The sequence below is a fragment of the Lucilia sericata genome, unplaced genomic scaffold (genome assembly GCF_015586225.1).
Source record: "Lucilia sericata isolate MDLA Ls3-8-SP2 unplaced genomic scaffold, ASM1558622v1 Contig000179F_arrow, whole genome shotgun sequence".
Lineage (NCBI taxonomy): Eukaryota > Metazoa > Arthropoda > Insecta > Diptera > Calliphoridae > Lucilia > Lucilia sericata.
The window spans coordinates 487,994-502,898 of NW_023994207.1; the positions used below are offsets into that span (position 1 = coordinate 487,994).

Sequence of the window (14,905 nt, forward strand, 5' to 3'; positions counted from 1 at the left end):
TGGCAGCCAAAACAAATTTGTAGTATTTGTTCGTTTCTTTCATTTTTAACATGGTCTATTTGATTTTTCTTTAACAGAGTGCTAGAGGTTTTTTTTTAAAATTTTTCCCAAATAAATAATGGGAAAATTTACGTGTGTTTGTTTGTAACACAATGGCGATTGTTTGTGCTTGAGTGTGTTGCTGTGAAACATTTTGCAACATTAATAAATAATAAAAAAAGAGCTTTATAAATTATGAATCGTAATGAAATAAATACACAGAAAAAAACGCACATAAAAAACTGCTATATATAAGTACTACTATTTGCTCACACTAACAAATTATATATTGTATGAGTAGCTTGTCGTTAAATGAATTTTTTCTTTAAAATAATAAATTTTTTTAAATATCGTTTCTTGTTGTTGTATTGATATTGCTATTTATATATTTTGATTTTGTGTGTTTTTTCCCTAAATGTTTATTTCATGTTATATTTCTGTTCAAGATGATAATGTGATTTTTATATTGAAAAATTTGCACTTATAAATCAATGAAAAATATTTTCATCATCATTTTCATCAATTTTTTTTATTAATAAAATTTTATTTATGAGCGATATTTTTTGAAATATTTTTTTATTTATTTCGAAATGAGTTTAATTAATGAATTTATAGACTATTTATATGTCTGATTGTTATTTGCACTCTACACAACTATGTATTTTATGAGGTACTATTTGTAACACTTAAACTCTATAACTACATTAAAGTATACCAACCGTTTTTGGGTAGCTTAAATAAAGTCCGTCCTTCTCACAGTGATGCCAATGCTCAATCTAACCGGAATAAAGTCATAACTAGCCTTTATAAAGCCGTATCGAAATGGAATTTTGCATGTTTATAGCATACATCAATATATACAGTCATACAAAAATGGGCAAAATTTTTTAATGGGCGTGGCAATTTGCTGACAATTCAATTCAATGATAATAAATAATACATATATGTATATTTTTATGTTATGCTGGCTATGTTCAATGTGCTTCACTACTCTATAATAGTTTCTGATATAATTTCCATTATTTTAATATTATGGCAGGCCAGGCCCACTACTATTTCTCTGCCCATTTTGTATAGTCTAGTAAGTTCTAAAAGAAGGTCGCCTTTCCGGGTTCTTAGAATTTTGTTTACCATATCACCTAGTTTTTTTAGTGGAGTTAGTGTTGTCTTATTCTCTGGAAGGCTTTGCTTCAGTCTTTTCGGCAACGGCATTTTTGGAGCTGTTTTATCTTCTAAATATCGTTTCGATTCCCCTATTGGACGGCCATTGTTATTGGTGAACGCCTGCATGGATTGTTTCACTTCTTGTCTTGGTGATGTCTGTGTAGACTCTCCTGCTTCTTGCCGTGGTGGTGTCTGCGTGGACTGTTCTACTTCATGTCGGTATGTAACGTGTATACCATTACGTAATTCTTTTACAAAGTCCATAAAATCAACAATTAAGTTCTCTAAATGGCGGTATGACTCTGAAGGCTGCGCATTATCACTAGTTGCTACTTTTCTAGTCTATAGTCTAGTCTATAGTCTAGTCTATAGTCTAGTCTATAGTCTAGTCTATAGTCTAGTCTATAGTCTAGTCTATAGTCTAGTCTATAGTCTAGTCTATAGTCTAGTCTATAGTCTAGTCTACAGTCTAGTCTATAGTCTAGTCTATAGTCTAGTCTATAGTCTAGTCTATAGTCTAGTCTATAGTCTAGTCTATAGTCTAGTCTATAGTCTAGTCTATAGTCTAGTCTATAGTCTAGTCTATAGTCTAGTCTATAGTCTAGTCTATAGTCTAGTCTATAGTCTAGTCTATAGTCTAGTCTATAGTCTAGTCTATAGTCTAGTCTATAGTCTAGTCTATAGTCTAGTCTATAGTCTAGTCTATAGTCTAGTCTATAGTCTAGTCTATAGTCTAGATAGTCTAGTCTATAGTCTAGTCTATAGTCTAGTCTATAGTCTAGTCTATAGTCTAGTCTATAGTCTAGTCTATAGTCTAGTCTATAGTCTAGTCTATAGTCTAGTCTATAGTCTAGTCTATAGTCTAGTCTATAATCTAGTCTAGTCTATAGTCTAGTCTATAGTCTAGTCTATAGTCTAGTCTATAGTCTAGTCTATAGTCTAGTCTATAATCTAGTCTAGTCTATAGTCTAGTCTATAGTCTAGTCTATAATCCAGTCTATAGTCTAGTCTATAGTCTAGTCATAGTTTAGTCTATAGTCTAGTCTATAGTATAGTCTATAGTCTAGTCTATAGTCTAGTCTATAGTCTAGTCTATAGTCTAGTCTATAGTCTAGTCTATAGTCTAGTCTATAGTCTAGTCTATAGTCTAGTCTATAGTCTAGTCTATAGTCTAGTCTATAGTCTAGTCTATAGTCTAGTCTATAGTCTAGTCTATAGTCTAGTCTATAGTCTAGTCTATAGTCTAGTCTATAGTCTAGTCTATAGTCTAGTCTATAGTCTAGTCTATAGTCTAGTCTATAGTCTAGTCTATAGTCTAGTCTATAGTCTAGTCTATAGTCTAGTCTATAGTCTAGTCTATAGTCTAGTCTATAGTTTAGACTATAGTCTAGTCTATAGTCTAGTCTATAGTCTAGTCTATAGTCTAGTCTATAGTCTAGTCTAGTCTCATAGTCTAGTCTATAGTCTAGTCATAGTCCTAGTCCTATTAGTCTAGTCTATAGTCTAGTCTATAGTCTACTAGTCTATAGTCTAGTCTATAGTCTAGTCTATAGTCTAGTCTATAGTCTAGTCTATAGTCTAGTCTATAGTCTAGTCTATAGTCTAGTCTATAGTCCTAGTCTATAGTCTAGTCTATAGTCTAGTCTAGTTAGTCTATAGCTAGTCTATAGTATAGTCTATAGTCTAGTCTATAGGCTAGTCTTAGTTCTAGTCTATAGTCTAGTCTATAGTCTAGTCCTATAGTCTAGTCTATAGTCATAGTCTATAGTCTAGTCTATAGGTCTAGTCTAGTCGAGTCTATAGGTTCCTATAGTCTAGTCTATAGTCTAGTCTATATGCCTAGTCTATAGTCTAGTTCTATAGTCTAGTCTATAGTCTAGTCTATAGTCTAGTCTATAGTCTAGTCTATAGTCTAGTCTATATCTAGTCTAGTCTAGTCTATGTCTGTCTATAGTTCTAGAGTCTATTAGTCCTAGTCTAATAGTCTAGTCTATAGTCTAGGCTATAGTCCTATATCTATTAGCTAGAGTCTAGTCTATAGTCTAGTCTATAGTCCTAGTCTATAGTCTAGTCTATAGTCTAGTCTATAGTCTAGTCTATAGTCTAGTCTATAGTCTAGTCTATAGTCTAGTCTATAGTCTAGTCTATAGTCTATAATCTAGTCTAGTCTATAGTCTAGTCTATAGTCTAGTCTATAGTCTAGTCTATAGTCTAGTCTATAATCTAGTCTAGTCTATAGTCTAGTCTATAGTCTAGTCTATAATCCAGTCTATAGTCTAGTCTATAGTCTAGTCATAGTTTAGTCTATAGTCTAGTCTATAGTATAGTCTATAGTCTAGTCTATAGTCTAGTCTATAGTCTAGTCTATAGTCTAGTCTATAGTCTAGTCTATAGTCTAGTCTATAGTCTAGTCTATAGTCTAGTCTATAGTCTAGTCTATAGTCTAGTCTATAGTCTAGTCTATAGTCTAGTCTATAGTCTAGTCTATAGTCTAGTCTATAGTCTAGTCTATAGTCTAGTCTATAGTCTAGTCTATAGTCTAGTCTATAGTCTAGTCTATAGTCTAGTCTATAGTCTAGTCTATAGTCTAGTCTATAGTCTAGTCTATAGTCTAGTCTATAGTCTAGTCTATAGTCTAGTCTATAGTCTAGTCTATAGTCTAGTCTATAGTCTAGTCTATAATCTAGTCTAGTCTATAGTCTAGTCTATAGTCTAGTCTATAGTCTAGTCTATAGTCTAGTCTATAGTCTAGTCTATAGTCTAGTCTATAATCTAGTCTAGTCTATAGTCTAGTCTATAGTCTAGTCTATAGTCTAGTCATAGTTTAGTCTATAGTCTAGTCTATAGTCTAGTCTATAGTATAGTCTATAGTCTAGTCTATAGTCTAGTCTATAGTCTAGTCTATAGTCTAGTCTATAGTCTAGTCTATAGTCTAGTCTATAGTCTAGTCTATAGTCTAGTCTATAGTCTAGTCTATAGTCTAGTCTATAGTCTAGTCTATAGTCTAGTCTATAGCCTAGTCTATAGTCTAGTCTATAGTCTAGTCTATAGTCTAGTCTATAGTCTAGTCTATAGTCTAGTCTATAGTCTAGTCTATAGTCTAGTCTATAGTCTAGTCTATAGTCTAGTCTATAGTCTAGTCTATAGTTCTTTTTTAGTCTAGTCTATAGTCTAGTCTATAGTCTAGTCTATAGTCTAGTCTATAGGCTAGTCTCTAGTCTAGTCTATAGTCTAGTCTATAGTCTAGTCTATAGTCTAGTCTATAGTCTAGTCTATAGTCTAGTCTATAGTCTAGTGTATAGTCTAGTCTATAGTCTAGTCTATAGTCTAGTCTATAGTCTAGTCTATAGTCTAGTCTATAGTCTAGTCTATAGTCTAGTCTATAGTCTAGTCTATAGGTCTATAGTCTAGTCTACTATTAGTCTAGTTATAGTCTATAGTCTAGTCTATAGTCTATAGTCTAGTCTATAGTCTATAGTCTAGTCTATAGTCTAGTCTATAGTCTAGTCTATAGTCTAGTCTATAGTCTAGTTATCTCGTCTAGTCTATAGGTCTAGTCTATAGTCTAGTCTATAGTCTAGTCTATAGTCTAGTCTATAGTCTAGTCTATAGTCTAGTCTATAGTCTAGTCTATAGTCTAGTCTATAGTCTAGTCTATAGTCTAGTCTATAGTCTAGTCTAGTCTAGTCTATAGTCTAGTCTATAGTCTAGTCTATAGTCTAGTCTATAGTCTAGTCTATAGTCTAGTCTATAGTCTAGTCTATAGTCTAGTCTATAGTCTAGTCTATAGTCTAGTCTATAGTCTAGTCTATAGTCTAGTCTATAGTCTAGTCTATAGTCTAGTCTATAGTCTAGTCTATAGTCTAGTCTATGTCTAGTCTATAGTCTAGTCTATAGTCTAGTCTATAGTCTAGTCTATAGTCTAGTCTATAGTCTAGTCTATAGTCTAGTCTATAGTCTAGTCTATAGTCTAGTCTATAGTCTAGTCTATAGTCTAGTGTATAGTCTAGTCTATAGTCTAGTCTATAGTCTAGTCTATAGTCTAGTCTATAGTCTAGTCTATAGTCTAGTCTATAGTCTAGTCTATAGTCTAGTCTATAGTCTAGTCTATAGTCTAGTCTATAGTCTAGTCTATAGTCTAGTCTATAGTCTAGTCTATAGTCTAGTCTATAGTCTATAGTCTAGTCTATAGTCTAGTCTATAGTCTAGTCTATAGTCTAGTCTATAGTCTAGTCTATAGTCTAGTCTATAGTCTAGTCTATAGTCTAGTCTATAGTCTAGTCTATAGTCTAGTCTATAGTCTAGTCCAACGGTTCCCAAAAGGGGGTCCGCGGACCCCTAGTGGTCCGTAGCAAAATCCTAGGGGGTCCGCGAAGACGAACGAAAAAAATCATGAATAAAAATATTCTCTATATGTTACAAAATATTAAAAATATCTCCAAATTTTCATAAATACTAAAATACACAATTTTTATTCAATAATCCCAGATTTGTTGGTGACTCTTTGAATTTTATTGTTTTCGGTCGTTTATCAGGATGAAGCTAGGCGCTACAAATTTATTGTTTCACTTTTATAAAGTAAAGTATTACGTGATTTGTAATTTTTATAAATATAAATGTTTTTATAGCAGACGGATAATGATTTGCCTTAGAATTAAATACTGATACTAGTATCCCGGAATATGAAGTTAGGTCACATTTCATAATATTTTTTTAAATTGTAAGCAAAAGTGTTAATCTAGTTAATTTTAAATATAAATATTCCATTCCAACGTGATACACAGATTTTAACTTCATTTTGTTGTCCAATATTATTAAATCAACATCAGAAAATTCATAGCGTTTTGCGTAAATAGTCAAAACCACGCAGTAAAATAATTCGTAGGTATTTTAAAATTCAAATTTAAGATCCAAATTCACAGTACATTCGCAAAGAGTTCAAGTCATATTTTATGTGGGTAACGCATTCCGCAACAACATCGAAGAAGTCTAACTTTCACATATTTTCCCGAAAAATTTAGATTACATACTCAGCTCACTCCTATGCAATCGCAAAAAAATTTAGAAACATGACTCTTTAAGCACATGTCGACAATACTTGTTAAAGAAACCTTTTTCTCTACCTTGACGAGAAATGAACATGAAAGCTCTCACGATCATAAAATTAAACATCATGTTAGAAGTCATTCTATATTTAAAACCATTAAATTGAAAACATCTCCGAAATACTAAATGTTCTCAATGTACGGGAATATTTTATAGGGTTTATGGACCAGGACTAAGACAATTTTCGAACAATTACACAGTGATACAGCAAAAAAATGCAGGGGTTCTCATATACCCAATTCCATTTCGTTATAGTCCATAGAGTAGGAATTTATTTTTAATTTTTCCCGATCACTTCGTTTAGTTCCTTTTTAAGAGCAAAAGTTGTGAAAAAGAGCTATTTCTGAAGTTTTAACTTTAAAAAAATATATGTCTGGTAGTTTGCAACCGATTTTCAAATTGGATATTTTGTTTTAAAGATACAAGTGTTGTCTTTCAACCCAAAAAATAAATCCAAAATTTATGATTAATGTCTTGGTTACGGCCATTTAAGTAAAAAAACTCACACTTTTTTCACAATTTTTAATTTTCATACTGCTCTACGTTGGCCATGAAGCAATAACTTTAGCTTTTATTACATTTGAAAAAAGCCACATTAAGTTGGGTTTCCAATGATGGTCAATTTATGATAATCGATGAAAAAGGTTATGAGTTGTGCTAAGTTTTATAAAAATATAGCATATTTCTTCCATACAAAAACGTTCATGTTTCTGGTTTTCTTTGTAACAAGTTTAAAAAATGTTTATAAACATTTTTATACAAAAATTAATTTGTATGGAGAAAACCAAAAATTCGAGAAACATGCTATTAGAAAAATTGGCATAAATTATCCAGTTTTTCATAGATTTTTATGAAATAACAAGTTTTAGAAACCTTCCTTTATGTGATTCTTCAGGAAAGTAATAAAAGATGAACTCACTGCCTCATGGTCAAAGTAGAGCATGATGAAAATGAAAATTTTTTAAAAAAGTGTGAGTTTTTTTTACTTAAACGACCGTAACTCAGACATTTGACCATAAATTTTGGATTTCTTTTTTTGGATTAAAAGACACTTGTATCATTAAAAAAAAATCGGATTTGAAAATCGGATGAAAACTACTAAACTTATGATTTTTCAAATTTAAAACTTCAAAAATGGCTCTTTTTCGCATCTTTTGCTCTTTAAAAAGTAAGTTAACGAAGTGATAGGGGAAAACTAAAAATATATTCGTACTCTATGGACTATAACGAAATAGAATTGGGTATATGAGAACGCCTGCATTTTATTTTTTCTTCACTTTTGTATTCACAGTGTTATTTATAACAATAAGATATCAAAATATGTATGGGGGTCCGTGAATTATATAAATTCCTCAAGGGGTCCGCGAAGTAAAAATGGTGGGAACCGCTGGTCTAGTCTATAGTCTAGTCTATAGTCTAGTCTATAGTCTGTCTATAAGTAGTCTATAGTCTAGTCTATAGTCTAGTCTATAGTCTAGTCTATAGTCTAGTCTATAGTCTAGTCTATAGTCTAGTCTATAGTCTAGTCTATAGTCTAGTCTATAGTCTAGTCTATAGTCTAGTCTATAGTCTAGTCTATAGTCTAGTCTATAGTCTAGTCTATAGTCTAGTCTATAGTCTAGTCTATAGTCTAGTCTATAGTCTAGTCTATAGTCTAGTCTATAGTCTAGTCTATAGTCTAGTCTATAGTCTAGTCTAGTCTAGTCTATAGTCTAGTCTATAGTCTAGTCTATAGTCTAGTCTATAGTCTAGTCTATAGTCTAGTCTATAGTCTAGTCTATAGTCTAGTCTATAGTCTAGTCTATAGTCTAGTCTATAGTCTAGTCTATAGTCTAGTCTATAGTCTAGTCTATAGTCTAGTCTATAGTCTAGTCTACTATAGTCTAGTCTATAGTCTAGTCTATAGTCTAGTCTATAGTCTAGTCTATAGTCTAGTCTATAGTCTAGTCTATAGTCTAGTCTATAGTCTAGTCTATAGTCTAGTCTATAGTCTAGTCTATAGTCTAGTCTATAGTCTAGTCTATAGTCTAGTCTATAGTCTAGTCTATAGTCTAGTCTATAGTCTAGTCTATAGTCTAGTCTATAGTCTAGTCTATAGTCTAGTCTATAGTCTAGTCTATAGTCTAGTCTATAGTCTAGTCTATAGTCTAGTCTATAGTCTAGTCTATAGTCTAGTCTATAGTCTAGTCTATAGTCTAGTCTATAGTCTAGTCTATAGTCTAGTCTATAGTCTAGTCTATAGTCTAGTCTATAGTCTAGTCTATAGTCTAGTCTATAGTCTAGTCTATAGTCTAGTCTATAGTCTAGTCTATAGTCTAGTCTATAGTCTAGTCTATAGTCTAGGCTATAGTCTAGTCTATAATCTAGTCTATAGTCTAGTCTATAGTCTAGTCTATAGTCTAGTCTATAATCTAGTCTATAATCTAGTCTATATCTAGTCTATAGTCTAGTCTATAGTCTAGTCTATAGTCTAGTCTATAGTCTAGTCTATAGTCTAGTCTATAGTCTAGTCTATAGTCTAGTCTATAGTCTAGTCTATAATCTAGTCTATAGTCTAGTCTATAGTCTAGTCTATAGTCTAGTCTATAGTCTAGTCTATAGTCTAGTCTATAGTCTAGTCTATAGTCTAGTCTATAGTCTAGTCTATAGTCTAGTCTATATTCTAGTCTATAGTCTAGTCTATAGTCTAGTCTATAGTCTAGTCTATAGTCTAGTCTATAGTCTAGTCTATAGTCTAGTCTATAGTCTAGTCTATAGTCTAGTCTATAGTCTAGTCTATAGTCTAGTCTATAGTCTAGTCTATAGTCTAGTCTATAGTCTAGTCTATAGTCTAGTCTATAGTCTAGTCTATAGTCTAGTCTATAGTCTAGTCTATAGTCTAGTCTATAGTCTAATCTATAGTCTAGTCTATATTCTAGTCTATAGTCTAGTCTATAGTCTAGTCTATAGTCTAGTCTATAGTCTAGTCTATAGTCTAGTCTATAGTCTAGTCTATAGTCTAAGTCTATAGTCTAGTCTTATAGTCTAGTCTATAGTCTAGTCTATAGGTCTAGTCTATAGTCTAGTCTATCGTCTAGTCTATAGTCTAGTCTATAAGTCTAGTCTATAGTCTAGTCTATAGTCTAGTCTATAGGTCTAGTCTATTAGTCTAGTCATTATGTCTAGGTCTATTACGTCTAGTCTATAAGTCTAGTCTCATAGTCTAGTCTATAGTCTAGTCTATAGTCTAGTCTATAGTCTAGTCTATAGTCTAGTCTATAGTCTAGTCTATAGTTCTAGTCTATAGTCTAGTCTATAGTCTAGTCTATAGTCTAGTCTATAGTCTAGTCATAGTCTAGTCTATAGTTAGTCTATAGTCTAGTCTATAATCTAGTCTATAGTCTAGTCTATAGTCTAGTCTATAGTCTAGTCTATAGTCTAGTCTATAGTCTAGTCTATAGTCTAGTCTATAGTCTAGTCTATAGTCTAGTCTATAGTCTAGTCTATATTCTAGTCTATAGTCTAGTCTATAGTCTAGTCTTAGTCTAGTCTATAGTCTAGTCTATAGTATGTCTAATAGTCTAGCTAAGCTAGTCTATAGTCTATAGTCTAGTCTATAAGTCTAGTATAGTCTAGTCTATAGTCTAGTCTATAGTCTAGTCTATAGTCTAGTCTATATCTAGTCTATAGTCTAGTCTATTAGTCTAGTCTATAGTTCTAGTCTATAGTCTAGTCTATAGTCTAGTCTATAGTCTAGTCTATAGTCTAGTCTATAGTCTAGTCTATAGTCTAGTCTATAGTCTAGTCTATAGTCTAGTCTATAGTCTAGTCTATAGTCTAGTCTATAGTCTAGTCTATAGTCTAGTCTCTAGTCTAGTCTATAGTATAGTCTATAGTCTAGTCTATAGTCTAGTCTATAGTTTAGTCTATAGTCTAGTCTATAGTCTAGTCTATAGTCTAGTCTATAGTCTAGTCTATAGTCTAGTCTATAGTCTAGTCTATAGTCTAGTCTATAGATCTAGTCTATAGTCTAGTCTATAGTCTAGTCTATAGTCTAGTCTATAGTCTAGTCTATAGTCTAGTCTATAGTCTAGTCTATAGTCTAGTCTATAGTCTAGTCTATAGTCTAGTCTATAGTCTAGTCTATAGTCTAGTCTATAGTCTAGTCTATAGTCTAGTCTATAGTCTAGTCTATAGTCTAGTCATAGTCTGGTCTATAGTCTAGTCTATAGTCTAGTCTATAGTCTAGTCTATAGTCTAGTCTATAGTCTAGTCTATAGTCTAGTCTATATAGTCTATCTATAGTCTAGTCTATAGTCTAGTCTATAGTCTAGTCTATAGTCTAGTCTATAGTCTAGTCTATAGTCTAGTCTATAGTCTAGTCTATAGTCTAGTCTATAGTCTAGTCTATATCTAGTCTATAGTCTAGTCTATAGTCTAGTCTATAGTCTAGTCTATAGTCTAGTCTATAGTCTAGTCTATAGTCTAGTCTATATATAGTCTATAGTCTAGTCTATAGTCTAGTCTATAGTCTAGTCTATAGTCTAGTCTATAGTCTAGTCTATAGTCTAGTCTATAGTCTAGTCTATAGTCTAGTCTATAGTCTAGTCTATAGTCTAGTCTATAGTCTAGTCTATAGTCTAGTCTATAGTCTAGTCTATAGTCTAGTCTATAGTCTAGTCTATAGTCTAGTCTATAGTCTAGTCTATAGTCTAGTCTATAGTCTAGTCTATAGTCTAGTTATAGTCTAGTCTATAGTCTAGTCTATAGTCTAGTCTATAGTCTAGTCTATAGTCTAGTCTATAGTCTAGTCTATAGTCTAGTCTATAGTCTAGTCTATAGTCTAGTCTATAGTCTAGTCTATAGTCTAGTCTATAGTCTAGTCTATAGTCTAGTCTATAGTCTAGTCTATAGTCTAGTCTATAGTCTAGTCTATAGTCTAGTCTATAGTCTAGTCTATAGTCTAGTCTATAGTCTAGTCTATAGTCTTGTCTATAGTCTAGTCTATAGTCTAGTCTATAGTCTAGTCTATAGTCTAGTCTATAGTCTTGTCTATAGTCTAGTCTATAGTCTGTCTATAGTCAGTCTATAGTCTAGTCTATAGTCTAGTCAATAGTCTAGTCTATAGTCTAGTCTATAGTCTAGTCTATAGTCTAGTCTATTGTCTATAGTCTAGTCTATAGTCTAGTCTATAGTCTAGTCTATTGTCTATAGTCTAGTCTATAGTCTAGTCTATGTCTAGTCTATAGTCTAGTCTATAGTCTAGTCTAGTCTAGTCTATAGTCTAGTCTATAGTCTAGTCTATTGTCTATAGTCTAGTCTATAGTAGTCTAGTCTATAGTCCAGTCTATAGTCTAGTCTATAGTCTAGTCTATAGTCAGTCTATAGTCTAGTCATAGTCTAGTCTATAGTCTAGTCTATAGTCTAGTCTATAGTCTAGTGCTATAGTCTAGTCTATAGTCTAGTCTATAGTCTAGTCTATAGTCTAGTCTATAGTCTAGTCTATAGTCTAGTCTATAGTCTAGTCTATAGTCTAGTCTATAGTCTAGTAGTCTATCTAGTCTAGTCTATAGTAGTCTAGTCTAGTCTAGTCTATAGTCTAGTCTAGTCCATAGTCTAGTCTATAGTCTAGTCTATAGTCCTATAGTCTAGTCTATAGTCATAGTCTAGTCTATAGTCTAGTCTATAGTCTAGTCTATAGTCTAGTCTATAGTCTAGTCTATAGTCTAGTCTATAGTCTAGTCTATAGTCTAGTCTATAGTCTAGTCTATAGTCTAGTCTATAGTCTAGTCTATAGTCTAGTCTATAGTCTAGTCTATAGTCTAGTCTATAGTCTAGTCTATAGTCAGTCTATAGTCTAGTCTATAGTCTAGTCATAGTCCATAGTTAAGTTTCTATAGTCAGTCTATAGTCTAGTCTAGGCATAGTCTAGTCTATAGTCTAGTCTCTAGTCTAGTCTATAGTCTAGTCTATAGTCTAGTCTATAGTCTAGTCTATTGTCTAGTCTATAGTCTAGTCTATAGTCTAGTCTATAGTCTAGTCTATAGTCTAGTCTGTAGTCTAGTCTATATTCTATAGTCTAGTCTATAGTTAGTCTATAGTTTAGTCTATAGTCTAGTCTATAGTCTAGTCTATAGTCTAGTCTATAGTCTGGTCTATAGTCTAGTCTATAGTCTAGTCTATAGTCTGGTCTATAGTCTAGTCTATAGTCTAGTCTATAGTCTAGTCTATAGTCTGGTCTATAGTCTAGTCTATAGTCTAGTCTATAGTCTGGTCTATAGTCTAGTCTATAGGCTAGTTATAGTCTATAGTATAGTCTATAGTCTAGTATAGTCTAGTCTATAGTCTAGTCTAGTCTAGTCTATAGTCTAGTCTATAGTTAGTCTAGTCTAGTCTATAGTCTAGTCTATAGTCTAGTCTATAGTCTAGTCCATAGTCTAGTATATAGTTAGTCTATAGTCTAGTCCATAGTCTAGTCTATAGTCTAGTCTATAGTCTAGTCTATAGTCTAGTCTATAGTCTATTCTATAGTCTAATCTATAGTCTAGTCTATAGACTAGTCTATATGTCTATGGCCTAGTCTATAGTCTAGTCCATAGTCCAGTCTATAGTCTATATATAGTCTTCAGTATAATCTAAAGTCTGGACTATTATCGGTACCCTAGTCTATAACTGAGATTCAATATTCTTAATTTTTTTAAATTTGTGGAAATTTAGTGCTTATTTTGTAAAATAAAACCTAAATCTAACAGTTTCGAGCGTTTTTTTGATGGTTTAACCGGAAATGGCAGGGAAATTTTGAGAACACTGGTTTGAGCTCACATTCTTGAAAACGCATTAGGCAAAGAATGCTCTTTAATGCAGATACAAATATTGAATGAGCTTTCACATGTGGTAAAGCTCAGAACCAGGTTTCATTATCAACAAAACGAAAGTCAAACAAGTAAGAATGTATAGTGGGATATGGGATATGGCCATATTATACCCTACACCAGTGAATAGGTTAGAAATGTGAAATATTTTTAATAATAAAGAATTTAAGCAACTTTTTACCTTAATTTCGTACTATTTTTAAAATTTGTGGAGAAAAAAATCTGAAAGAGGGATTATATGGGGGCAAGACTAAAGGTTATATAAAATCCCAGATCCAAAATCTGCTTATAGATCTTTGGTCAAGATCGTACTACTGTAACGTGCAAATCTTTTAAAATCAATTATCTTAAAATCCAATAAAATTCCAAAAACTGTCAAAAATTACCAAATGATTGAATTATTATTTTTTATTTTTTTTTGCAGAAAAATTATACAACTGGGTATAATTGAGGAAGGCAGTTATGAAAAAGATGTACTCTTCTATGTCAACATTGGTGAACCCATTATGGCTCCAGGTAAGCTCATAATTATTCCATTATCACAGCACATTATCAAGCACTAGATGTATAAGTATATTAAATGGATAATAAGTTAATTACATAGGGCCAACAGGTTAATTAAGGAAACGCAATTATATTAAGTTATAGAAAATTAAATTCAATATTACCCTACAAATACCACAATATTTATCCCACATAACAAACAACATATACACAAACTTCCATAAACTCACATACAAAAAACCTCATTTCCTTAACTTGAAAAAATACATTACAAAATCCATCAATACATTATTATTTAAATTATCCCCTAAAGTATGCTCCAATTTTTTAGTTATAAAAACCCTTAAACATATACCTCTCCTTTTTATTACCCATTCTCTTTTCTCTCGTTATCGTTATTATTTATTTGAATAGATAATTTAAAAGTAATTTAAGAAGAAATAAATATTGGCTTGAGGTTATTTTACAAAAAAAAAAAAATCGAAAATTTTTATAAAATGAATATACATTTAATTAAAGGTGCTTGCCCTTTTTTGCCATACTTTCTATTTTTCTTGTCATTTTCTTTTCAAAATTCATTCGTTTGCAATGATTTAAATTATTGTCTAGAAAATCTCATTAATCTATTTTTGGTTGAAAAGTTTATTACAAAAAAAAATAAAAATACTTAAACATAATTATAAATATTTATAATTAGTATTAAATTTGTATATTTCATCACCTTTTTCTCTCTTTCTCTTTAAACTTTCTATTTGATTTTTTCCTTGGCTATTTTCTTTTCATTTTATATATTTTTTTCTTTTCTTTCTTTTTTTTCTCTCTCTTTAGTATCTACCATGAATTTCAGTAAAAATTAAATTTTTTATTAAACATTCATTTTTATTATTATACTAACTTGGCTAAATATTATAAACCAAAAAAATTGAAGGAAAAAAATCACGAAATGTTGTCATAAATGAGATTTTATTGAATATTTTGTGGCTAAATGCTTTCTAAACATAAAAATTCATGCATACATTTTAATCTCATTTTAATGAAATTTTTTCATTAAAATAAAGAAGACATTGTGTTAAAGTGAAACGTTTAATGGGAAATGAAGTGAAAATTTATATTAGTATAAATACTTTTTTTAATATAGGCGTAGAATTTTAATAAATTGTAGGAATTATGTGCAAAACAATATAGCTTAAAAATAATAATGCTTTCTAGATGTTAGAGTTAATTTTAGAAATTATTTCTTT

The 14,905-nt window shown here is 31.4% G+C and overlaps 1 protein-coding gene across 14 annotated transcripts in view; it reads left to right on the plus strand.

The window, feature by feature from the left end:
- The window catches only part of LOC119601628 (sodium/calcium exchanger 3), a 176,831-nt gene that overhangs the window by 136,477 nt on the left and 25,449 nt on the right, over positions 1 to 14,905 (plus strand). For 9 of the 14 annotated variants that reach the window (XM_037952673.1, XM_037952675.1, XM_037952672.1 and 6 more), the window contains 2 exons: positions 13,585 to 13,676; positions 14,493 to 14,510. In XM_037952673.1, coding sequence (XP_037808601.1) covers positions 13,585 to 13,676; positions 14,493 to 14,510 — 110 coding nt within the window. The remainder of the gene's footprint in view (positions 1 to 13,584; positions 13,677 to 14,492; positions 14,511 to 14,905) is intronic. The other 5 variants (XM_037952677.1, XM_037952678.1, XM_037952680.1 and 2 more) reach the window with 1 other exon arrangement.